The sequence below is a fragment of the Habropoda laboriosa genome, unplaced genomic scaffold (genome assembly GCF_001263275.1).
Source record: "Habropoda laboriosa isolate 0110345459 unplaced genomic scaffold, ASM126327v1 scaffold65, whole genome shotgun sequence".
Lineage (NCBI taxonomy): Eukaryota > Metazoa > Arthropoda > Insecta > Hymenoptera > Apidae > Habropoda > Habropoda laboriosa.
In genome coordinates, this window is record NW_017100254.1 from 2,334,185 (window position 1) to 2,349,689 (window position 15,505).

The following is a 15,505-nucleotide window of genomic DNA, read 5'->3' on the forward strand; positions in this document are numbered from 1 at the left end:
ATGTTTGTACCATGTGTTACAAAAATTTAGAATTCTTTTTTAATTGCGCGTGATAACTGTTGGAATTCTTCGTATAGGAATTGGAAGTTTTTTATGATAAAAATTAGAACAGTACCAAGTAAGAATTTGCAATTCTATTACGTGATGTACATTATGCAATACTTCTCAATTATTTATTAAAACTTTGGAACAGTTTAGTATCCTGAAAAGAATTCAAGAACCACTTACATATCTTCCATCGATGTCTCATTACTCCAATTAATTAACGCATATACGTAGCTGCAAGTTTAGAAAGAGTTCAATGACCCTGTGACGCAAGGTCGTTCAACTGATGTCTCCTTTTTCGCCTGAGAAATACTTGTTCGTTGTGAATATGTATACCTAATACGTGTGTTTTGACGCGCTTGATTTTAATAGCCGATTGTGTCTATCGAGGTTTGCGGTCCCAATTAACGCGTCTAAATATAACTGGCAGTGGTTGAGTAATCGTAGCCGTGAACTGCATCGTTAAGGCGCGTATTAAAGAGTTAACTTAAGCCGGTGAACACTTTGGAAGTCGTTGCTGACAGGCAGGAAACACCGTGCAGATATTCATTAACATTCCAGAGCGATCCATCTCGTTTAATGCGGATCGTGTCGCAATTAGGCTCGTTCACCTGTTTTTCATAACATTCTTTTCTGTGCTCTTTTTTTTTTTTACATTGAATCGCGCCAATTAGTCGAATCCAATTTTGCCATGGACTTACGACGAATTATTCGATCGCAGAATATTTCATCACAGAACATTTTTAATAGATTTAACGTCGTAATTGGCGATTGTTTCTCGTGAAAATTTAGAACGGTATAGTTTCGAAAAATTTATTCATGATTGCATTACCTGTGCGAATGGAAATTTTGTTTCATAAATGTGCCTGCTATCGATGGTACACGACAGTCATCAGAAGTGGAAAACAATATTCTACGACTCGCCCAAAATCTGTTCGAAAATAGACGAAACCGTCAATAATTCAAATTATCGATATTCTCCTAAGATTAAATATTTTAGGGTGACTTTTCATCTTCCTTATAGAGGTCTGTTAAATTCGTAATCTTCCCGTGGCACGGAACGTGTTAATTGTCCCATGAAGTTGTATACTATTTGTTATATTTATTATTGTGACTAAGCTATTTTTAAATTTCTTCACAAAAGCCAATGAAATTTTTATTTCATTCCTGGCAAAGGGTGACGAGGTATTTCTAGAAGCAGAGAATAGATTTCCTGGCGGAATTCAGGGTCCGTAGATCTCGATTTTTTTATTGTGTCGTTCCTGGAGATACACCTTGAGACATGTCACCGAACGAAGATTCCAGTTATGGAATATGTATTCTGCCACTATCCCGTGGGCGTTGCATTCTATTGTATCGAAGCGATACTCCTTTTGTGCGTGGACGATTATTCACGGGGGAACACGACAGCCTGTGATGAAAAAAAAGAACGCGATAGAACTGAAGATACGCTCGCGTTAGGTCGGTACGTGTTTGGTTCCTGATGGTTTCGGCCTTTTTCTGGCGATCGAGGGCCAGAAGGAACGCGGAGATTTCAGGGGTGGCGCCCGAATATTTCGGGAATCGGAACACTCTTGCTTCCCCTGATAAAGTTTTTTAACTTACTGAAACAAACTTAAGAAATTGCGATTGGAATTGATAACTTTTTAACTTTCCTCTCAAATAAGTTTCTCTGAATAATTTACAAGATGACCTTGAAGGGACTTTTATTTTATCATCTCTATATGAACGAACTTAAATCACATAAACTTTTCTTTACTTTCAATAGAACTTCCACTGCAAATATTTCAATGAATTTCCACTTTATACCTATTACTTGATACTTTTTCGCTTAATACTTAATTCACTCAGTTTCTAATGTTCTTTTAATTTCTGTAAAGAAATATAGACTGTTCCGCTTAAAACCACCGTGGTGACCTTCGAAACTACGTGTAAAGAATATAGAAAGAAATAATTTTCGTGTCATTTCAAGTCATCAAGTCAGGTGAATCGCCCTGTTTGCAGGGTGTTTCGATAGGTTGTTGGCAAATTTAACAACTTTTGACTAATTTCAAGTCGTCGAGTTAGGCGTATCGTCCTGTGCATGTATACGTAACGCTAATTCCTAAAATTCAGAGAAAGTATCCCCTTGGTCCAAATTGTTCCTCTCCCATCCAGCTGACACACGCCGTCCGCGAGCATGCTTCGACACGAGGCAGCATATGTCGCACGCGGAACAGCCGGATACTCTTTTGCAGCGTCCTCCCGCATTTTCGATGCTTCTTTCCTCTTTGTCCGCCGTGAGGGCTTCTCTCGCGGTCACTTTTCTGCTCTTGGCAGTCACATGGCGCTACCGCCTCCTCTAAGAACGGAGACAAGCAGGTGTGAGCACGTGTGTCACGTAATTTTAGGGACAGATGGACTCGTGTCCGTTCGCTTCCTGCACCACTTTTTTCTTTTCCGCGTGGACACTCTGTGTGTTCCGTGCACAGAAGTTATTCTACGACAGGAGATACATACAGGTGCCAAAATTGAACGCCATACGAGGAATAGGCTCGGTTGCACACGCGTGCTGTACATGACGATAAAATGGAGATGAATATTCACGCAAGGAGAGGGTCTGTCGATTCTGATCGAAGTTCTTCCGGTGAATTTTGAGTGAAAGTAAGGAGAGTCTGGTTGAAAAGATATGTCACGAACTAAGTCATTTTTAGAGCTTCGTATTTACCGCATTAACCCTTTAACTGTGAAACACGTGTATAACCAATGTAAACCATGTAACGCGATCAAATTTTGGTTGACCCTTCTTACGGTTCAAAAGTGAACTTAAGGTGACTATGGTATACGTTTTATCAGTTTGTTTGCTTTTCAAAGTTTTCAAGTTTACCTTCACTTTCTTCTAGATAAACCTGTAATTCTTTTAACAAACAGAGACCATTGTTTGTTTAAATATTGCATTATTTGTTTTTGAAGTTTGCATTTAACTTAAATATGGTAGAGAAACATTAAATCTGACGATTTCACAATCAGTTGAAATTAATAAAATAATAAAACATGTGTGGTAATACGATTACAAATATTACAAAAATCACTAGTACGATCTAACCTATAATAATAGGAAAAACTGGGTAAGAAGGGGTAATGCAACTATAACTGCTGCTTTGGATAGTTAAAAGAAAAAAAACACGTTGAATATTCATTCGAAGAAATCTCGTATAATTGCAACAATTTGACGTTTGTTTCGATGTATCAAATGGTAATTATCGCGTTTGCTTGTGTGTTGCACGTTCCCTGAACGAAGGCAGTTAGTCGGTTGTTTTTCGTATCGCGTAATCTTCATCGTGCGAAGATTAATGTGTAATAACGCGGTGTCGTAAAATTTCATGCTGGGTGGTCCGGGACGCGAGATGGGGAGAGGCTCGAAGTGTGTTATTATGTCGAAATAAATTTAGATTAGCGGTACTACGGAGTGAACCGTGTGTGCAATTTTTTCAGATAACCTGCAAATTCGTTTTTGTTCCGATTCTTATTTTCTGCCTCATTTTCTAATTACTATTCCGACGTACCCTAATAGCAGTTTATTTTGAACCACCCTGTACATCTTTCACCGTTCTACACAATCTAACGTACATCGTGGATCGGTATGAAAAATTGTCTTAATTTTTCTATCGATTCAAAAAATGAATGCTTCATTTCGGTGAAGTTTAATATTGTGAAATTTGTCGAGATACGTATTGCAAATTCTTTGCATTCCACAGAGGAGGTGTTCAAGTATGGTTCACGTTAATGTAACTTTCTGTTAAATTCCAGATCGACGAAATGATACAGTGGCGTTTCTGGAGTGTTTTTCGACCGTTCAACGAACCCTTCATCACTGTTCGCCAAGTTTATATTTAGACGTTTCTCTTCTCAGCGGCCTGTCTTTTCGACGGTGTTGCTTCTTATTTCCGTGCGTGTTCCCTTTGATCGGAACGGAAACACGCAAGTTCGCGCTTCTCTTGTGCGCTCGAACGGGAATCGTGAAGTGTTTGGCTCGATGATAAACTTTATGTACGATCGTATTCTTTGAAAAACTTACTCTGCATTTTAAAAAAAGACCCTTCAAACATGGAAGAAAATAAAGCAAAGAAATGTTTTTCATAGAAGTTAAATCATCAATTAAATCATCATCGTAGAGAATTAGAAATATTTTTTTATTTTTCAATAGAACTATCTTTCTCGTTTCTGTAACTTCTCTAGGATTAATCGATCACTCAACGTCACTTTTTCCACTTTTACGTAAGATTAAAGGAGTTACCCCGAATGTCGGCAAATATCAGAAATTAGCCTCGATTTATTCGAGGCCACCATATCACTTCCTCCACTCTTCCTTTCCAATTGCATCGTATACAGGGTGTCCCATCTGAAGTTTCGCACGTAACTATTTCCCAAACTACAGCTCGTTTCGAAAAACACCTACCTTGTTTTGTGGGGGGGATCTTATGGTGGTCATAAATCTTCTCCAGATGGACGAGCTTCCAAGATTTCAAGGTAACTTTAATTTTTTTACACGGAACTGTATATTTTTATTTAGGTAGGCCTTGTAGCCCATTACGAGACGAATTCGTTGACCTATAACACTTTGGTCTTTCAAGGTGGTTCAAGGTAATTTAGTGCCGTTCAAAACTTACTTCCGTTGTACACCCAGAAATCGTTCCTTACCGTAGTGATTCGTCCATTCGGTTGTAAACATGAAGCAAACTGACACTAACGCTTACTTCTTTAATTCTATTCGCGGGGGAACACGACAGCCTGTGACAAATTTAACAACATTTACTTGGTACACATTTTCGTAGCACGAATAATTGTCGACTAATTTCAAGTCGTCGAGTTAGGTGTATCATCCTGTGCATGTATACATAGGTAACGCGAATTCCTAAAATTCAGAGAAAGTATCCCCTTGGTTCAAATTGTTCCTCTCCATCCAGCTGACACACATCGTCCGCGAGCATACTTCGACACGAGGCAGCATAGGGTAATTCCGGGAGAGACGGACCAGGCAAGTATTTCCTACATTGTCCGCCAGATATGGAACAAAAAACACCGAGAGCCACGCTCGATCGCTTTCCGTAAAACAAATGTAAAACAACAGAATACTGACGCGTTCCACATATGGCGGATAATGTAGGAAATACTTGCCTAGTGCGTCTCTCCCGCCGGTCCATCTCTCCCGGAATTGCCCTATGTCGCATGCGGAACAGAAATTGTTCCTTATCTCCTGCATTCGAAATGACGACCTCCGACATCAATGCACTCATTTATGCTGTCGCTAAATGAAAGTTCCACGTTCACGGGTGTTGCAGTACTAACTTGTAGGCAAGCATCCCTTATCCGATCCTTCATATTTTCACGAGTATTGGGTTCTTCCCGGAAAACTGCACCTTTTATAAAGCCCCACAGGCGTTAAATCCGGGGGACCTTAGTGGTAAAGGGACACCCTGTATCTCAGATATTTTCGTAGAAGCTTAAATAACGTTTGGTGGAGTACTCTACAACCTCGAGCAGCCAATTGATTTCAAACGAGCTATAGCAGAGTACGTACTGTATTATCGTAAAGTTAATTAGCGTACAATTGAAAGATCCACGGGGATCGATATTTCCAAGCAGTGCGTTCAATAACGTGAAAACGATGTTATCTGGGTCTTGTCCGAACATTCGCATTCCTGGTAGATCGTTAACGAGACCACAGTAGAGAAGGAAGGCGAAAGTACTCGACGGATTTCTTCTTCCTTATTATAAGAGCGAACATCCTGTCGACGGGGTTTCTAAATGCTGCGCCAGTTCTGCCAGACGACATCTGGTTATCGCCATCATTATTCTTATTTCAATGCTATTAAAACAAAATTTTTCTGTCTTTTTCGTCAGACAGAAGGGAAAATATATAATTCTAGCGAGAAAACGCGAGAATCACTTTTTTTAAAATGTTGTTCAATTAACCCTCGTACAGTGAATTTTCATGAATTTTATGGAAAATTAATTGGATAAATTATTCCAAAAATAACTGAAGCTTTTAGTTACTCTAGTTCGAGGGAATTTTCGATCAAATTTAGAAAAATTACAGATTGTTATTTTAAAATTGCAAATATTTTTCAGTTAGTCGATTTTTATGTCAAATATTGCCTGCATGTACCTACGAGAGAGAAATTAATTATGCTTGGCGATATTCAACTATTCAAAGGAAGTCGCTCGACTATAAGAAAAAAATTGTAGAACAATCGTTCATTCATCAGCAGTGAGAGATTGTTGAACGAAGACACAAGGTTTCCTGCAGTTGTGCATCTTACCACTGGACAAGTATTTATAGTTTTCGACTTCTCGTCTGGCTGCTGCACGACCGGAAACCGGCCGATTATATTTAGAAAAAGACTTGACTGAACGTAGGAATAACAATTCTGCTCGCGTTTGTCGAGAGAATCGGCATTGCAAAGCAGCCACCTTCTTCCTCGCTTTCGAGCACACGTCCTCATTAACGATTCCACTCACGATCGTTAAAAAACTATGAATCGGATGCATCGTTGGTGGACGATCAATTATTTCATAGAATCGTTCACGGGAGTGAACTTTGAGACTACGTGATTATTACATAACTGCTTGTTTCTTTTAACGTTCCACAGTAATTTCTTCAACATTAACTCAATGACTTCTGATAAGTACTTCATGAACGAAAAATATCTCAGGTACTATTACCAAACACTCCTTAGAAAACTGTAATACGTGTATTCGTATATTTTGTACATTATACTTTTACATTTCTTAATTCAAAATTTTTATACCTTTATATTATCAGTTCTTCTATTCCATAACTTTCAATTTCAGATTTCATATTTTTTGTATCTTCAGCGTTTACGTCGTTTAATTTTTAAATTATAAGGGTGGTCCAAATGTCGCTTTACCATCTAAAAATTCAGTTCAATTTTTCAAATGGTAACGTGACTTAAGGACCACCCTCTATTAGTAGAGTAAGAGTAGTAAATTTTACATAAGAGAATAGAAATTAGTTGTACAGAGTGGGCCAATTCAATTTTTTAAATAGTAAAGTGACTTAAGGACCACCCTCTATTAGTAGAGTAAGAGTAGTAAATTTTACATAAGAGAATAGAAATTAGTTGTACAGAGTGGGCCAATTCAATTTTTTAAATAGTAAAGTGACTTATGAACCACCCTGTATAATTAATTTAAATATTTTCCCATGCTCAGAACAATGAAACATCAATCCTTAACAATTTCTTTTCAGGTTACAACATTCTTCAATACTAAGAACGTTAAGAAAGAGAATTTTTTTTCCGTAAAAGACGAGAAAGAAATTTCGACGGAAGTAGTTCTTGCGGTATAAGCTGCACGTCCCTTTATCCCTCTTAAGGTCTCAATGAACTGGATCGTTCGGCGACTGTTCAAAGATTTTAATCGCGCAATAAACGTCCACCGTCTGGTGTATCAAGAAAATCGTCGATGATCCACATCCGGTGGTCCATACACGACCTCGATCCTTCGTTCAGCCTTCTTTTTCGAGGTCAACGCGCTTGCAAAAAAAGTGACCTTGCACTATCCTTCGAGGCAGGATCGGGCAAGCTTTGTACACCATCTGGCCTGACTGACAGATATGTAGTTATGGTTGCCTCATCTTCCTTAATACGAAACCACCGACGGGTGATACCTAATTCTAGCTTTCCCTGTCTTAATGGAGTCTGCAGCCATTTTTTTCTTGTTTTACTTTTCCATTTATTTCCATGGGTTTGAACCAATTTCTGTACAACCTAACATAGACAACAGAAGAAAGAAAAAAATTAAATTAAATGAGAAATTGAGTTGAATGGTAATAATTTTTTAGTGTTTCTTTTTTTTTTGAATTAATTAATTAATTTCGAAATTTGGAATCGAGGAAAATTTGTCGAGTTACGGTGATCGTCAGAGGTGAAGTTTCTGGAATGAGAATAAGAATAATAAGGGGAATAAGGGTAAATAAGGTTTTTGAGTAATTAATAAAGGGTTATTTTTAATTTTTTATCTATCGAAAAGTAGAAGAATAGATGAGTTTGAATTGGTGAAAGATAAAATTAAAGATTTATGATTGAAATCTGAAATTTAGAAATTGATAGCAGCAGAATATAGAGGGTGGTTCATAAGTCGCTGTACCATTTAAAAATTGAATTCGATTAACCCTTTGAATTCTGTATCGATCGAGGGAGAGTTATTTAAAAGCAATTTGCAATATTATTTCGAAAGATTTTATTATATAATTTACTAATGCAAATTGATAGTGATTCAATTATGCAAATTTCACGTTGCTGCATGGAGATGTTTTAGAGACGTTTGAATTGTTTTAAGTATTACGCAAGATTATCTTCCACGCACATCACCGTTACACCATCACCAAGGGAGTTACATAAAAAACTGAATTCATTTTGAAAGGTGGTTTGCTCAATTGTTTGCGCAAAAGTTTCACCGTGTTACAATTTGGCGAACCGCTGCGGTAGTAGCCGAAAGGAAACGAAAGACCTCATTCTTCCTTGCGATTTTCACCTCGTAGACCAGCTTCAGAAAGCGTGAAGCCGCGCGTTATGCCTCGTTGCAATCGATCGTCTAGTTATTCAATAGATGAAGAAGAGTTCGCTTGCTAACTTTTCGCTCGTCGTGCCATTTTCGAATAGTACTACTAGAATAATATTTGGCCACCTTGTAAGTTCGTACCAAAATTGAAAAATATTTCAATGAACAACTAAAGGCGTTTTATACCAGAAAAGCTGAACCAAAGATTGAAGATATAAATTTTTTTTAGGAATGTTTGCGGTATTGATCAAAATTGAAAAATATTAAACATATGAAACTGTCGAGTTCCTTCGTAACACTGTAATGAAAAAACTAGTATTCCGAAAGGAGTTCCTCTTTATAAACAGGAATTTTTAAAAATTAGAAACAGAATATTTTTATTAAAAAGAAGTGCAATTCTACGTTTGAATGATACGTCGATATTTAGTGAGTGTACGCAAAGTCCCGAATGTCTATGACGAGTTATCTCGTCCTGCTCAGAGAAGATTCCTCGCGACAGGTGTAAATAGTGTGTAAAAAGAGGGACTCGTAAGGTTCCGTTTACACGATGATCGTTGATTTTCTGTCACGGGAGACGTGAAACGTTGAATGAATATCACGAAAAAAGAGAGTCGAACGTTTGACTGAGCGTCAACCATGTGCAATTAAAAGGAACAACCTGTTTCAGGGGTATTCCGTCACGTTATACAGCTATTATTTCGCCAGCCCTTTTCATTCAAGGCGTATGCAAGCCACGGCAAATTAAAAAAAGAAAAGAAAGAAAAAATAAAGGTTGATGAACACAAAAAGCATCGAGGCAATTATAAAGGAACACGTGATCACGGTAAAACAAGAGTCCCGGCTAATAGCGTGTTTCCGGTTTACGAAGGTAAGCTACGTGGCAACGAGGTAACGTAGGTACCCGCGTAGAAGGTAAAAACCGAGCCCTAATCGAGATCAAAGCCGCGCCAGAACAATCCCGACGATTTTAAACGACTACGTTACACACGATCGGCGATCTCTCAAGGATTCTGCGGTAACTATTAAAATCGATTCCCTGAGGGAAATCGAATTATACTCGTTCCGAGAAAGGGGAGCAGTTGAAAGGATTTTTTTGGGGTATTTAACCCTTTGCGCTCAAGTGGCGACTGAAAAGCGACATTATTGTTTACCATTTGTTAAACTACTTGACCTCTTAAAACTAATATTTTCCAGAACAGCAGTTCTATAAATGAGGCTGTCAGCGTAACAGTAGCCAAACCTAGAATTTTGGGTGAATCGACATTTCAGAATAAAACACCTCGTATGCAGCAAAACTTCAATTCTATAGTGGAATAAGGAACTTTAAAACAATCATACATATGTGCCTAAAAATAGAAATTTAAAAACAGAGTTTGAACAAACCAGCCTGTAATAAACTTTGCAAAGTCTTGCATAATATAAAAATACATAAAATATTGAGATAAAATAGTTGTATCCGTTAATATATGTATGGTTCGTTTCTTTAGCAATTTTATTTAGCAAACAAGCCCCGATTTGCTGATTCCCTAGAGCAGAAAGACCTTCGAGTGTAAAGGGTTAATATGGGCAGTGGATGCACCGTGTATTGAATGTTAAGTATCGAGTACCAAGTACTCAATATAGAATACCAAATAGCAAGTATTGAAAAACGAATACAAAATACTAAATACAAAATGCTAGACAACACGAATCAAATACCAAGTACCAAATACTGAATACTAAAAATAAATTACAAGTACTAAATATCAAGTTCCTTATACCGACTACCAAAACACACCAAATCTATCCCTAAAATATCTCGCATCTACAGGTACACCAATATGTACTCTCTCCTCCGTTCATCACATCAAAAATATCCAGGAAATAAATAAGATACAATTTATAGCGTGCATCCAGCTGCACTTGCTACGTTCATTATCCCTCCGCACAAGACCCGTTCCTTCACAACTAAAGAAAAAGCATCATCCTTACTCTTGTACTGTCACGCGAACTTTATCGTCCGTTTTAAGTACAGATAGTTCCTACTTTACGAATTTTTATCTTTACGAATTTTTTCGATCGGAATTTTTATTTTAAATTGTACGGGGAATTACGCAGTATGTAATGACGTAATGAACAGGTAGAACGAGCCTCTCGCTTTACAAATTCCCGATTTACGAACGGTCGCCAGGAACCAATTAATTCGTAAAGGCGGAAACTACTTGTATATAAATCCCTCTATTTACAAGGATAATCAACTTAAAACTATGCAACTGAAAAATCCTCCTAATTCCATCTACTTCCTTGCCCTCCAACCCCCTTCAAACTTTTAAAACTTCTCTCAGAATCCCCACCTCCTCCCCCCCTTCTTGTACACCATTAGCCAAATAACCCAACAAGAGTAACCATTCATCACAAAAAATCTTCCCTTTTAAAAGACAAACGCAGGACCATCTCGTCCCTTAGGCAACAAGGGTATATACATATACAGCTGATCTGCGAGAGGACCAAACGAGGAGAAAGACAAATAGAAAAAGAATGTCGTAGGCGACACAGGAAAGAGACGAATTCTCTGCAGTTGAGGGGTTGGAGGGGGTAAAAGAGACAATGTGTATCCGCGTTCGTGTGCACCATGGAACCACCAGAGGGGAGTGGAGTGGTGGAGGCGGTAATGCCTTGGCAAAGCAGCTTGTTTCTCGCATTCCTTCTCGCGTTGCTTGTCGCGTTCTCCTTCGTGCATTATATACGACTAAACTCGGTGGTCTCAGGTTCCTGAGAACCGAACTCCGGCGAGGACTCATAACAACGTCGATCTCATGGTGCCTGGCGCACCTTCTTCTTCTACGACGCTCAGCCAAGCTAAATAGAGTCCAACGTGACCGTCCTCATTCAACGGGATTCCCTTTTATTATATTCGTTCCGGGGGCAAAAGAGAAAGATGTATATAGAGGGCTAAACTGCTCCTACGTTTGTTACGTCACGGTGTTGAGTTACTGGATCTTGATTGGATGGCTCCTATGCTTGAAATCGCTACCACCAGGGGATTCGGTAGAATTTCTGACTCCCTCTTCTTGTGATCGCTGCAATAATTAGGTTAAATGTGGAATTGAAATTGAACGAAATGTGGTTATTTTAACACTGCATATATTCATATATGTTTTATGATTATTATAGAACAATGATGAGCAACCTTTTTTTTTGCATATCTATTAATTTAAAAATTGTTAACCTGTTAACCTGGATTCTCCTGTCAGGCAGAAATTGAATCTCTCTAGCTTATAATGAAAACTGAGTAGCAATTATAACCAATTATTTCATTTTTGTTCTTGCAAATCTGAATATAACATTTGTAACACATTTCACACAATCTGCAACTTACAAAAACATTCTACCTGAAATTCTATAAAAATTGATTATAAAATATAATCTATCAAAAATTGCAAAAATAAAACAGAAATTCATCTTAAGAGAATCCGTGATTTTACACTAGGAAGTGTGTGACACTTGTAATTGCAAGGATCCTGACGTACAGAATCTAATAAGAATCCCTCACTACCACCGTAGTAGAGATACGATCCCAAGATAAAGACATGATTCCGGTCATTACGTCATTGTTTCCTAATGACAAGGAGTCAGCGAGACGAGACTTCCTCGATAAAGTGTCCCCTTAACGAGTTTCAAGAAAATCGATGCCGCTCGAGGGCCATGTAATACACCACGAAATTGATGAAGAGTAACCCCATTTTGGCTCTTTATTTATTGAAATATATATATATATGTATATATCATTACATTATTGGAAGATTAAATGTTCACTGCATGACACTTTGCAAGGAACTGTTCCTCTCCATATTTGTTTTTATCACGTGACACAGTGTAACCTCCAATATTGGGACACAAAGGGAAAAGGCGCATGAGTGCCATCTGTTATTGATCACATGGAATAACTAATCAGCGTATATCGATTCTATCATCCAACAGAAATATGAATCAAAGAAAATAAAGAGATTTCAGATTGACGTTACCCTGCCACGTGAACGGACTGCAGGCGGAACAGAATGAAAGAAGCCGATAGTATTACGTTTCGTTGCGAAGTTTCCCCTGGTGGTCCACCTGTCAGCGTCGCACCTGCCTTCGCAACCACTTAATGCCAACGTTAATGACCATTCATGGATCGTTGGCCGCACGACATGTGGGCAGTAAGCTGGAATGCGATTTATTCTACATGTTAAATATCAACCACGACGTCGACAATGTTCCTCGATGTTTGTCTTTAATTTTTTTTCCTCATTTACTCGAGAAGGGTTGGCAACCAGCGTGGTGGTCGGTCGATCGTGTTGTAGCTGATTAAGTAATAAATGGAGAACTTGTTGCGTGTTTGCGTTTTATTTCGTTCGGTGAAATTACGATTAGCAAGGTGGATCGAGGTACATTTTTTATTAAACGCTTAATGGGATGAATGTGACGGTGTTTTGAGTTATTATATTTTTTATATAATTTGTATTTCTGATTAATAGTTGGTACTTTTAAAAGAAATATTTGAAATAGAAGTGTAAATGGATTTAAAAGATTATCCATTCATTTTTATCTTCTATTAATTATTATTTATTTAACTATTAATTCATCAATGTAGTATTTAACATAAAAATATGAATATTTTCAAAATAATGAAATTGAAGACCATGAGTTAAAGCAATTTTATGAAGTATAGTATTTGTTCGAGTTAATACCAGCGGGTGAAATACCGGGAATCGATGATGATCTTATTCTTTCACCTTGGAGGCCATTGACGGCATGACACTTTGCAAGGAACTGTTCCTCTCCATATTTGTTTTTATCACGTGACACAGTGTAACCTCCAATATTGGGACACAAAGGGAAAAGGCGCATGAGTGCCATCTGTTATTGATCACATGGAATAACTAATCAGCGTATATCGATTCTATCATCCAACAGAAATATGAATCAAAGAAAATAAAGAGATTTCAGATTGACGTTACCCTGCCACGTGAACGGACTGCAGGCGGAACAGAATGAAAGAAGCCGATAGTATTACGTTTCGTTGCGAAGTTTCCCCTGGTGGTCCACCTGTCAGCGTCGCACCTGCCTTCGCAACCACTTAATGCCAACGTTAATGACCATTCATGGATCGTTGGCCGCACGACATGTGGGCAGTAAGCTGGAATGCGATTTATTCTACATGTTAAATATCAACCACGACGTCGACAATGTTCCTCGATGTTTGTCTTTAATTTTTTTTCCTCATTTACTCGAGAAGGGTTGGCAACCAGCGTGGTGGTCGGTCGATCGTGTTGTAGCTGATTAAGTAATAAATGGAGAACTTGTTGCGTGTTTGCGTTTTATTTCGTTCGGTGAAATTACGATTAGCAAGGTGGATCGAGGTACATTTTTTATTAAACGCTTAATGGGATGAATGTGACGGTGTTTTGAGTTATTATATTTTTTATATAATTTGTATTTCTGATTAATAGTTGGTACTTTTAAAAGAAATATTTGAAATAGAAGTGTAAATGGATTTAAAAGATTATCCATTCATTTTTATCTTCTATTAATTATTATTTATTTAACTATTAATTCATCAATGTAGTATTTAACATAAAAATATGAATATTTTCAAAATAATGAAATTGAAGACCATGAGTTAAAGCAATTTTATGAAGTATAGTATTTGTTCGAGTTAATACCAGCGGGTGAAATACCGGGAATCGATGATGATCTTATTCTTTCACCTTGGAGGCCATTGACGCTGTACAAATTATGTGCGCAATGCCGGTTGCCTTAAGGTCGTTCACATAACCCCTGGCACGTCCATGGGAATTCGTTTTGCCATTTTCTTCGGTGTATTGATTCGTTTCATGGAAACAATGAATCCCGTGAAAACAAACCGGATTATCTTCTAAAATTTAATCGCATGTCTTCAGGAAACCATTATTTACCATTTTATCTGCTATGATACATCTGCTTTATGACTGAAAGAATCGTTAAATTTAATCAATGCCAAGTTTCACCCATAATTCATAGTAAATATGATATTTACCAATTATTCAACTTTTATACTTCTTTTTCTAGAAAATAAAATTTAAAATAAAAAAATTCGAATTACTTTTAGACAAAGATTTATTCTTGAAATAATTTTACTATGTTCCATATTTTTACCTTGTTGGATACTCCTAAATGTATTCTAATTAATCAGCTAATTAATTTCAATTTTCTAATTTCAAATTTTTGTCTTAAAAATTTTTTTTTTTTTTTTTAAATTTCTTTTGTATGTAGATTGACCATTGTTTTATTTACAGATGCGACTGTGATCACGAGTGACGGCCTTCAAGGTTACGACCCCCAGTTCATGGTCGGCTGTTACTTTCCCGCGGAATTTCAGGGTGAGTTCGTGACACAGGTGAGCGGAAAGGAAGCGAGCGATACGAGCAACGAGCCCATTCAATATTCCACCATCAACATCACGTTCAACGCGATCCATGTGTGGGGCTACTGCCACAAAAGGGTCGGCGATAACGTGCTGCTAATGGACAGGTGGGTCGACGTTGAAATCACCAAATAATTTATTCGACCTGACCACAAGTCACCACGATTTGCTTCTGGTTCTATAATAGCATATTATCCATTTCCGCTGCCGCTTGACCCTAACGTAATAACGATAATTGACTCTTATCCGAATCAAGCTTTTTCATCAGTAACCATAAATGCGAATCACGAAACACAAAACGAGAGAATATAATACTACAGCGTGGTCTACAAGTCACTTTACAATTTAAAAATCGAACAATTTTTTTTATTATATGTTTTAAAACTTTTATTTCCCGTTTTGAAAATTTGTTCTTTAGAAATTTATTATGATAAAGCACCTTGTAGGCCACCCTGCATAATATATTATATA

General features: G+C 37.6%; 1 protein-coding gene across 1 annotated transcript in view; it reads left to right on the forward strand.

Annotated features, from left to right (window-relative positions):
* The window catches only part of LOC108572318, a 35,720-nt gene that overhangs the window by 17,321 nt on the left and 2,894 nt on the right, over window positions 1-15,505 (forward strand). The window contains exon 2 of the mRNA XM_017934530.1: window positions 14,907-15,141. Coding sequence (XP_017790019.1) covers window positions 14,907-15,141 — 235 coding nt within the window. The remainder of the gene's footprint in view (window positions 1-14,906; window positions 15,142-15,505) is intronic.